At 48.2% G+C, this 11209-nt stretch overlaps 1 protein-coding gene and 1 long non-coding RNA gene across 3 annotated transcripts in view; one reads left to right on the top strand and one right to left on the bottom strand.

Moving 5' to 3' along the window:
• Positions 1 to 1256: 1256 nt before the first annotated feature.
• Positions 1257 to 7099, bottom strand: LOC308071942. Of its 2 annotated transcripts, none has more exons than XR_013931393.1 (2): positions 6698 to 7099; positions 1257 to 4364 (listed from the first exon to the last, which is right to left on the bottom strand). It is a non-coding gene; the product is annotated as an uncharacterized lncRNA (long non-coding RNA). The 2 variants fall into 2 exon arrangements; XR_013931394.1 differs by lacking the exon at positions 6698 to 7099 and adding an exon at positions 6491 to 6691.
• The window catches only part of MEMO1 (mediator of cell motility 1), a 27821-nt gene continuing 23710 nt past the window's right edge, over positions 7099 to 11209 (top strand). Inside the window, exon 1 of the mRNA XM_080408111.1 lies at positions 7099 to 7410. Coding sequence (XP_080264237.1) covers positions 7350 to 7410 — 61 coding nt within the window. The 5' untranslated portion in view covers positions 7099 to 7349. The remainder of the gene's footprint in view (positions 7411 to 11209) is intronic.

Genomic DNA, 11209 nt, shown 5'->3' with positions numbered 1-11209 from the left:
TTGAAAGTCTGGCTTGTAGCTGTAGGACTGGCTTGCTAGGTTATTGGCAACGAGTACAGGGAGTAGACATAGCCCTCAAAATTCCCATTTTTGTTTTCTGTAACTTGGAGCAAGGAGCACAATCAATGTTGTTCACTAGCACTGGATACTGGAATCCAGATTAAGCATAGCCCACTTTTTAATAGACTGGGAGAATGACTGCAATTTTTTTTGACGGTGACAGAAACAGCAAACTTGGCTTCCAAGAGTTGCTCAATTAACCAAAATCCTATTATTATTCAAATAAACTTTCATATTGCCATCTTACCGTTCTCATCTCCGTTCTGGGTTTCTTAGTTAATTGCTGTAACAAAGCAAGCAGTTAAAAACCTGTAAATTAAATTCTTTGCTGCAAGGTTTGGAGGTTTTTTTCTGTGTGATGTTAAAGGCTGCATATTTTTTTTGTAATTATGCATAAATTCACAAGACACATGGGACTCTCATTTGACTTGTTCCTGCAATGACTTAAACACCGTATTTGCGGTATATTAGGTTGACCATGACACAAGTAATTATTTTCCCTTCATTCTGTCATCTAGAGGACTTTGCTATTGTAATCTGTACATTTGGTTTTAACTTATTTTAACATCACTTTTCTTTAATAGCTTACATACATGGGTGTAAGAATGGCCAGAAGATACATTATTCAGAGGAAAAATACTTAACTTTTCAATTGTCCGCTAACTTGCAGGGGCTGGAATGAGATCTGGCCATTACTCCTAGTAGGAAGGCTCTCATTATTTTACATATTTCCTAATGTGCTAGGAGGGAAACACTGAATTAGCAAAGTTCCAGAGCTGTAAGACTGGGCAACAAAAAAAAATAAAATGGAAAGAAGCCTGCAAACCCCAAACCAAGCCCAAAAAACTCTATTTTGGAAAATTTACAGAAAGGCTGCCCAGGGAAGTGGCTGAGTCACCATCGCTGGAGGTATTTAATAAACAAGGAGATGTAGCACTAAGGGACATGGTTTAGTGGTGGACTTGGCAGCATCAGTTTTCTGGTTGGACTCCATGATTTTAAGGGTCTCTTCCCACCTAAATGAGTCTATGACTTTATAAAATTGTGGAATGAGATGACTAATTCTATTGCATTGTGGTGAATACCATCTCCATCAAACGCTGACACTTTAAAGAGACACTGAAAGGATTTTAACAACAGTGTTTTGACTTTCTGGAATGAGTAATAACATTTAAGTGAAGACGAGACACCATAAAGACTTGGTACTGCTATTTTTATTGCTAAAGTGGCATTCCAAGGTTTCATCCATAGGTGACAACATTGCAAGATTGTTAAGAATTGTTAAGGGGGGGGGGGGGGGGGGGGGGCGGCAGAAATCTATGCTGCTCCCCAATGTCAGTGTTGAGAATTTGTGCAAGACCACATAAAAAGAAGCAGTTCAACTATTAATCTTCCCTGGACAGAGCAATTTTCTTATAATGTATTGTTATACCTGCATTTCAGAATACAGATTTCTCATCTTACAGTAACACCCATCAAGCAGCTGCACAAAACTTGTAAACACACTGGCCTTCCACACAGCTCTTGCATCAACCTAGAATCTCAAAGCATCTGTACCTGCCTCAAGGTGAGCTGTCGCTGCCAGCAGCGTGCCACCTACTGAGCTGCTGGTGGCACCGTTTGGTACAAGGTGTCAGCTGCTGTTGTCTTCCCACCTAAGCTAGTTCCAGAGAAGGAAAAAGCCAGGATCACAAGGTGATGATGTTAGAAGATTTACTACAGCAGCTTTTCCGGGCAGCTTCCTCCAAAAAAGTAAGTTGAAATGTTACTAGCAGCAGTGAAATCACCAGTTCTAAGAAACAAATTTTAGTGATTCTTGCAAAGCTATGACAAGTCAACAAGAAAAGTGCAACCATATTCCTTTTACTTTTTAAACTGGCTTCACCAATTGGGATCTGTAATGTGAAGAAGAGAGCAAGTTACTATCTGAATAATCAGATCATATCTGAATAATCCCAGTTCTCCAAGTTAGGGAAGGCACGATAAAGTCCAAATTTGCAAAGCATTTACTTGTTTTAAACTCTCCCCGTGACAAAACAATGGAGATTCAGTGATAAGACTCGACAGATGCTTGCTATCGTGGTTTAATCCAGAAAGAAAGAAGTACTATTTTTCCACAGGAAACACCATTGCTGAGGGCTTCAGGATAAATGTATTTCATTTTGAAGTACAAATCAAAAACCAAGTGATTTTACATTCATAAAAATGAGGAACTTGTCAATAAAATGGAGAATAGATGTGAGGGGCTAAAAATTACTAATAGATGTCAAATAAAAGCTTGAAGAAATAAGTGAAAACGGCAACTTTAGATGTATGACAGGCCCCTGCCAAATAGCTGAAAGCTTTATCTCTTAATTCATGAACAATTGTTTTTCAGTTTTCTCCACACTACCCTAGGTAACTGAGTCAGTATATGCTCCAAAGGGCAGTAAGCAGAAAATAAAATGGAATACCTGGCTAACACCACAGCACATCTTCCAAGATGAGTATTTTTGATCCAATATCCAGAAGTTACTATTCAGTAACTGTGGAAGAATTATATATGACTCATATGCAGTATTTTGAAGCCTGCCTTTTTAAATGCTTCTACTGAGAATGTTATCTTTTACCTTTAAGGAACAGTGGCAGAAGAAAAGATTTCCCACTAAAAGCACTTCTGATCAAAGGGTTCTATATCCTCATATTCTGAAGCCTTTTACCACCTAAAAATACAGTTTGACTTGCCTTGCTGAATCTTTTTTTTTTTTTTTTCATCTCCAGTTTATCACAGACTTTCTCCAGGATCAGTACAGGTCTTTGAGCTATCCATTTTATTTTCTGAAGTGCTGTCACTATTGTAAATGCAGTCTGATCAAAAGAACTCCTCTCTCACCATCAGACTTTCTAGAAATAAAACAGATGCTTTCAAACAAATGCAAAATCTGAATTCTGAAAGATATAAGTAGTTGAAACCAGCAGGTTGAAAACATGAGAAGAATCCCTATGCCTACCACGCTTGATAGAATACAGGTTTTGATTTATTCTTATCATTGTACTAATTACATAACAAACTATTCTTAGCCAAGCCCTAGCTTGTGTTCCCTATTTTATTTCATCGTCAGAATTCATTTTAAGGGTGACTACATAGCCTAGATCACAAAAGTACAGAATGCCAGCTGTTCCAGAAATAGGCATTTTAGCATGATGAAAAAAGTTATCAGCACCGTTTCTGCTAATGTTCCCTTTTCAAATACAGTTTTAAGTGAGGACTTAAGATGTAAATGCTCTGTGAATAATTATGGGGCAGTTTACAGCACTGCTAGGGCAACACTGACTAGAAATGTGTCATATTCCTATTCCCACAGTGCTTTTCTCTCTTCTCAAAGTCTGTTTTGCAGTTGTGCATAATAAACCTGTATTCTGAGAGGAGTATAAATTAATAAATGCTGCTGGATGGTTGAGAAGTATCTCCTAGAAAGCATATGGCCTTTTTTCTCTGGTGAACACTGTGATATTTACAAGATGGATAATTACCCACTGATAATGTTATTCCATTATACAGGAAGTGGAAATATTTCCCTTGTAAGGGGGGGGGGGGGGCGGAGAGAGACAGAGAGTTAAGTACAGTAGAAGGAAGGCCTGCTAGGATCAACAGGTTCCTCAGATGCAGAATGACAGTAGAGAAAAACCTAGAGTAACAGTGAACAGCTTCCTGAGAAGGGAAGAGACAGGAAGATGGTGTGAGAAGATGATAGGAAAGAAGCCAAAATAAACCATATGCAAGATGACACGAGCGAAAACCAAGAAAGCAAGAGACCTTGAAAGCTGAGCCAGCTGAAGACATGTGCCACCCAAGTTGGGCACAGGATGTTACCCAAGGAAACGCCTGCATGCTAAGGGCACACTAACTGGCAAGTCACTCTTGCCACCATCTGCCTTCATGCTTTTCTTTCAGGTAAGGAACAACCAGCCAACAGACATACATGTGTCCATGCATTGTGTCAATCTCCCCTGCACATCAAAGAAAAAATGACTTAAGTAACAGCTCTGAACAGGTAAGCGCTCCTGTTACTTTTCCCATACAAACAGTCCTTGAAAAAATTACAAAGCAGGAGGATCTCCCAACCTAACCCATGCTTCACAGCGTTCAGCTGAAAGCTCAGCCCAGATCCTCAGCCTGTGGCTAGAACCTTTCCATACCTCCACGTCTTGAGTGCCAGGAAGCCCAGCACCGCCATCTTCTACTTAACTGAAGAGCTGCTTGCTTTTCTGTTTCTGCCTCTCATGTTCACATTATACGGTACTGAGGAAGTGCATCACCAGCCCTTAAACAAAGAAACAAACTGTGATCAGGAGGTGACAGAAGCTTAAAATAGAAGAACCCACAAATCGCTAAACGCTGCTCAGTGGTATTATGTCCGCCTGTGACAGGCAATAAAGGAAAAACCCTACTGTCACCCTTGCCAGTGAAAACAACTGAAATTCCTCCTGTAGTATACTATGGATGACAAACTTGGGCAAGAACAGTACGAAACTGAGAAGGAAGTCCTCCAGCTTCACTGGGCTCTAGAATGACAGTGCTGGCTGCTAACAGAGGACAGAGATTCACTGGAATACAGGCATATGCCACAATCTAAGGATTAGCAAAGAAGCTTGTGCTTTCCGTGACACTTAGCTGCAGTTGTTCTTCTGCATCTATATGGATCCTACATTCACAATACATAAAGTAAAAACTTCATCCTAATCTACACCTGATCTAGGTGAGAAAAAACTACACACAAGTAAAGAACGGTTAATGATGAAAGCAAGGGAGAAGGAAACATAAAAAGGAAGCACAAGGAGAAAAGGGATCCATCCCAAGAGGTATGCAACAACAACAAGAAAAGAAATATATTAAAGAAAATTTAAAAGGCAAGCTGAAGAGAAAAACACCACTACATAAAGAAAGGTAGCAAATCCAGAAGAAATACTTATGGTTTTGCTCATTACACTGTCTAGATAACCACTTGGAAGTTCTTATATCTTGTTTTCATCAGAGGGGAAGAGCTTACATGAGATGAAAGCTCTTCCTCAAAATGGTAGAAAGGAATACCAGATAATTAAAAATTATTTTAACCTCCAGTTCCCCCAAGATGTTCCTTCTAGCAGTCTCCACTAACTGTTCTTGGTGGATTGTGGGACAACGGTGCACCAAAAACTATCTGCTGGCATGACCTTTTTTTGTAAGTACGTAATTGCAACATTTATTTTTCTCTATGAAATTTATCTTCTGCTGCTTTTAAATAACTTTATTGAGGGATTAGTAGTCAGTTCAGGAACTATTCCCAGTATTGAAGTATATGTAAAAGATTTAAGAGTTAGTTATAAATGCTTATCAAAACCACCAATACGTTTTGTGTTAAAGCAGTCAGGCAGGATAGTTCTTCCAGTCCAGGCAGCAGTCATAACCCACGTGAACCTTTTTCAACGCACTATTTGCAAAATAACTATGGAATACTGTAAGGACAGCTAGACCAGCGAAGGCTACGTAAAATGCCAGACATTTCCTGAGATAGTCAGGTCCCACTTCCCCCTGACAAACTATTACAAATATTATTAATTGGAGACTCCAGTCTTCATTGCCCCTCGGCTGCACTGGGAGATGCGTCACGGGTGCAGAGAAGGATCCCCACGGATAAAAATGACATCGGCCATTTCCCTGCAGCACGACTTTTTGATCTTCCAAGACATACTGTGTGCAATGCCTTTGTCCCCCGTTTCCTTTGGTTTACTGTTTAATAAAAAAAAACACCAAACCAAAACACAAAAAAACCCCACAAAACCCCCAAAAGCTCTGTATTTTGCATTCATTTGTAATTGGCTGGGGGACTTTTCAAAGAATAAAATGCCCTAAGGGGGAGAAGAGGGACGTGTTTCCTACCCTGGCCCACACACTTCCCGCCTCACAGGGCACCCGTCTGCCTTTGCACGTCAATGGCTGCAGCCCCCACCCCTCCCGCCTGGCACCCCTCTCTCCCGGTGGTCTCGTACGTCAGCGGCTAAAATTGCTTTTTTCCTCCCCCTCTTTGGTACCGGCCACGCTCCCCTTTCCCCTTCTGCCGTAGCAGCTATTTCGGGCTATGCTTCTCGTCTCCATGGCAGCCGTCCATTCACCAAGCTCACAGAAACATTCGAGGGGCGAGGAAGGACGGAGCTGAGGTGAACCGGGGCCTTCTACACCGAGGCGGCCGCCCGCGCCCGCTGCGCGGCGCGGCACCGACGGCAGCCGGGGTCCAGCCCCCCGGCCCGAAAGGGGGAACGACGCCCCTCAGAGTACGACCCGCTCGCCCAGCCCGTGCCGGGGACCGGGGGACGCGGCCCCGCGGCCTGCACCGCTCTCTCCTCACGGCAAAGGGGCGACCCCCGGCACCGCATCGCACCTCTTCGCGCCCGGGATCACCACCCCCCTCACCTCCCGCCCCGGCCTGCCAGGCAGGGGCCCGCCGCGCCGCGCCGCGCCGGAGGGGGGTGTCCGGCAGCCGCCCACACCCCAGCAACCCCCCGGCCCGCCGCGGCGGAGGGACACGGCCCTGTGGGGGGCCCCGCTGTCGCCCGCGCCCCCGCCCGCACCGCACCGCACGGGGCGGAGCGCCGCCGGCCGTGCCTCCCCTCATCTGACCTGCGCTCGTAATCTTCCCTTCCACCACGGAGACACAGCCCCGCCAATCAGCGGGGCCAGAACCGATCGCCACGGCAACGCGGCCGGCCAACCCGCGGGCAGCTCTCCCCGCCGAGCCCCGCCTCCTGCCCCCCACCCCCCCGAGGCGGTGCCGCTCCGTTCCGGGCCTGTCAAAGTCGTGGGCGGGAGCAGCGCGGGCGGGCGGCCAATAGCGGTGAGGCTTTTGCTTTCGTGCCCAATGGGGGAGCGGTGCCCGTGCGGCCTCTAGTCCACGGGAGCCGAGCGGGGCCAAACCCAGTTGCTGCCGCGGCCTCCTTCTCTTCGCGCCCCCCCACCTGCCAGCGCGGAGTTGGCGGCGGCGGCGGCCTCGGGCTTTGTCCCCGCGCCCCCCCTCCGAGCCCCCCCCCGCGGGGCGACCGCCTGCGGCCGAGCCCGGCACCGCGCCGCCGGCCCGCGCCGCCCCGCCCGCCGCCTCCGCGCGCCCCCCTCCCGCTCGCCGCCCGCCCGCCCGCCCGGAGGTGCTGCCGGCAGCGCCGCCTCCGCCCGCGGGGCCCGGGCCGTGCCGGGGGAGGAGGGGGAGCAGCGCCGCCGCCGCGGCCGGGCCCGTCCCCCACCGCCTCCCCCGAACACCATAGGCGGCTCCGGCACCAAGATGTCCAACCGGGTGCTCTGCCGGGAGGCCAGCCACGCCGGCAGCTGGTACACCGCCTCAGGTACCGGCACCGCGGCCCGCAGCGCCGCCGCGGGCGGGGGGCGGGGGCTGAATCAGCATTTTCCGCCGCCGGGGCCGCGGCCGGGGCCGGGGCCGGTACCGAGCTCGGGGAGGGGCCGCCGGCCCCGCCCCCGCTGGCCGGCACATGGCGGCCGGGGCTGGCGGCCCGGTGAGCGGGCGGGGGTCCCCCCGTGGCCGTAGCGCCCGCCTGCCGCCGCTGGCTCCCCCGGCACGGCCTGGCACGGCACGGCGGCTGCGGGGAGTGAGGGCGGCGGGGCTCGGGAGTGCCAGTGTGTGCCCGGTGCCGGCCCCGCCGCCGGGCCGCTGCCCCCCCGGATGCCAGGGCAGCGGTGGGGGGCGGCCTGCCTGCCGCGCCTGGTCGGGGCGGGAGCCTGCGAGCAGATTCCGGCATTTTGGAGCGATTCCGTGTCTCGGGGGGGGGTGCCCCCCTTTTTTCTATCCCCCCCGAGGGAGCACAGGCTGGCTGGGGTCCGCGGGTGCGGGGGGGGGGCAGGGAGTAGGGCGGTCTAGGCCCCCCCGGTAAGCCCCGGGTGAGCCGCTGTCCTCTCCGGCGCGCTTCCCCCGGCGGCGGGGGGAGCCCCCGGGCCGGGCTGGGCTGGCCTCTGCCCCGGGGCTGGCAGAAAAGGGCTGGAGAAAAGACAGGGTGCGCTGGCGGGGGGCTGCCGCTTCCCTCGCCCCCCCCAAATAAAGGCAAATCCCCTTGGTAGCGGCCTGGTGGCACCGGTGTGCGGGAGTGGGGTTTGGTGGGCGGGCGCAGAACCCGGCTGTCCAGGGGGGGGTCTGTGAGGAGTGGCCTTTCACTGGCCTGAGGAGCAAAGATCGTGACAAAACTGTAGGTGAACAAGCCTGGGCAGACAAGGGGCTGTGTAAAAGAGTAGTTGGGAGGGAGGGGAGGGATACAATTTGGGAAAAAAAATTAAATAAAAAAATAGACGCATTCAGGATCCCCCAACTGACATTTTAGAAGAGCTGGATGTGAAAAGTCATACGCTTCTCTTGGCTATAATAAGTGCAGTTTCCCCACTCCTCTGCAAATTAATGAACACGGTATGCAGTAAAAATTGGAAGAAAAGAAATACGGGGAGGAGAGTGGCAGAGGAAGAACCAGAATCGTGAGATAAAGTAGCTGGGGCTTCAAATGGGCAGGCGGTTCTGAGATAACAATAGCGAGTGATTGTTTTCCTTCAGAGTTTCATATTCCAAACATAACTGTTGTGTCCTTTACACAACTGGTCTCAAATCTTCATCCAGTGTTGATAGCTTGCAATGACAGGTTTTCTTCCAATGCTCTAGAAAGGTAGGTAGTAGTCTGTTTACAGAGAGCAAACAAAATCATCTCAGAGGTACAGATTCAGACATGTGCAAACGTTGAAGCTTTGTTGTAATGCTTCTCAGCTTGCTTGGGATATTGATATTTTCATTTATGAATAGGGCAGAAAATGGATTTGCGATGTGGAATAGTTAGATGACCTTACACATAAATCTTGTCATTTGCCTGATACTGGACTTCATACCAAGTTACTGCTGGATGCTTGCAAATAAGAATTTTAATACTTTTTCATAATTAATTTCAGAGGCATAGGTGCTGCCTTCGGATGTTTTCTTTTCTGTAAAAATTCAGTGCATAATTTTGTTGCACTACACCTTGTAAGTCTGTGGGACTTGTTTGGCCAGCACTACTTGTCTGTTATAGGTCATCCAAAAGCATGTTGCTCCCATTGCTTTTGGGCAACCCTCTGAGTATGGCTTGTTGAGGCGGTGTGGGATGGTTGCCCAGACACTTACACTGCATGAAAAAACCCAAACTGAATCATGTTGTAACTTGTCAGAAGTACAGTCACCATAAGTTGTTAAATTGTAACTTGCAGTGTCTGTGGTGGGGGTGTGCAGTTGATGTTGCATAGACTGGAGTTTTGGGAAGTATGGGGTTTTTTTTCCTTAAACAAGAAAAGAGTATTATTTATGTCTCTTCTTATAGAACTATCTTGTGCTGTTTACATAGGGTATGTGAGAGCAGGAAATCTGCGTTCAGCAAGACGGGGACTACCCATTAAGTGTTGCTTGGTGGTTGATTGTTGTGTGCTATTTTGGAGGGTCCATCAAAACTCGAGAGGAAACTAATGGGGACCAAGAGGGTATGTGTTCATTGTAGACTTAAATCTCCCTGTATTTTAGGCCAAACTTGCACCTCAGCTGCTATTTCAAACTTGTAACATAGGTTTGTTTCCGCAGTCATACTGCTCGAAGAAAATCGGGATTTTACAATGTGGTTTCAACCTTCATAGCTTCAAGTATGGAGCTGAAGCAGGGATTAGAGTTTGAATTGTGATGGCTTTTCAGCGTGTTCCCGCGATTCTCTGGGGATTGTGTTGTCAAGGCCTCCTACCTACTTTCTTCATGCTTACCGTCTCAGCCCAGAAGCGATTTACTGGGTTATATATAAACTGGTTAGCATTTAAGCTTCCTATTTCCTGAAAACTGCTCTCTTTCTACAGAGCCGCGTTTGATTACACGGGGCAGGCGGATGCCCTGGAAACCCTCATCCTGCTCCATAGTTAAGATGACCCTGTCAGAAAGAGTAATGAGAAATGGAATTTTTGAAGGATGTGTTCAAAATCATTACACCTGAAAGCACTTTAAAGAGGCTGTGTGAGGATGAGGTTTTTAAGTGGCAGTTTATTCTGAGGTGCCTGGTACCTGAGGGTAAAACATCAACAGAACATCCAGGATGATGCAGGGTGTCCTGGATTGCGGGGGGGTGGGGTGGGGGGGCGAGGGTTAACTGCAAAAGTAGGGCACCCATTACTATGCTTAAAAACCCCTGCAAGATCTGGCTGTAGAAGTCAGCCCTGGGAAAGAAGGGCTGAAGTCAGCTGAGGGAGAAGAAGACAAAGGATGGATCCAGAACACTGACCAGCTTTTGTGGCCAGAGGGTACCCTTGAACTGGATTAGCTGGATCCTCTGCGCTCCAGGAGTGGAAGCAGTATCAGAGGTGGAGCCACTGCTCTTTGCGAGGGTCAATGTAATGTGCGTCGGAGGGTTTAGAAGAAATGCCACTTCTTGTCTTCAGAGACTGCTCGTTTCTGTGGGGCAGCAATTGCTTCAGATGAAAGTAGACCCTCGCTCCCCTATTTTCTCCAGCTGTGGGATATGCACTGCTGCGGTTCTGCCTTGGAAAATACAAACACGCACTATGTTCTGGTGCAAATACATCACCTAATTGTATGATGTTAATTAACATTTTAGAGCAGGTGACACTGGCTGTGCAATTATGCATATCCAAGGATGTTCATGTGCTAGAATGTCACACCTAACTATAAATAAACAACTTTGTTGTTACTGGAAGGAAGGTGAGGTCCCAAGCAGGAAGCTCACTGCTTCCTACTCACTCGATGAAGTTGAGAAGGGAGGCAGGGAGAGGAAGATGGGCTTTATGGTGGTGGTAGCATTTCATTTCCCATGTGTTCTTCATCCATAATGTGCCGTTGTAAAGAAAAATCTAAAAAGCAAGTTCCTTAAGAAGTTTCTGTGCTTGAGTTCAGTATGAAGAATTTGACCAAAATAATCGTATCTTGTCCTTGGGATTTCTTGGTGTGGGGAACTTCACGTTCGTTCCATGTCAGTCTGTGTACCATCTTAATGGATTTTAGATCTGGACCTGTGGAGCATTTGGCAGCAAACTGATGATGAAGTCTGGTCAGTTGTTCCTCCTCCTACTTAGCCACAGCAGTGGATATGGGAAGCTTTACAGCTGAGCTTCCAAACTGAAATAGTGCTG

The sequence above is a fragment of the Falco punctatus genome, assembly GCF_963210335.1.
Source record: "Falco punctatus genome assembly, chromosome: 12".
Lineage (NCBI taxonomy): Eukaryota > Metazoa > Chordata > Aves > Falconiformes > Falconidae > Falco > Falco punctatus.
Note: the sequence above shows the minus strand (reverse complement) of the source record. Positions and strands in the feature narration are given on the sequence as shown.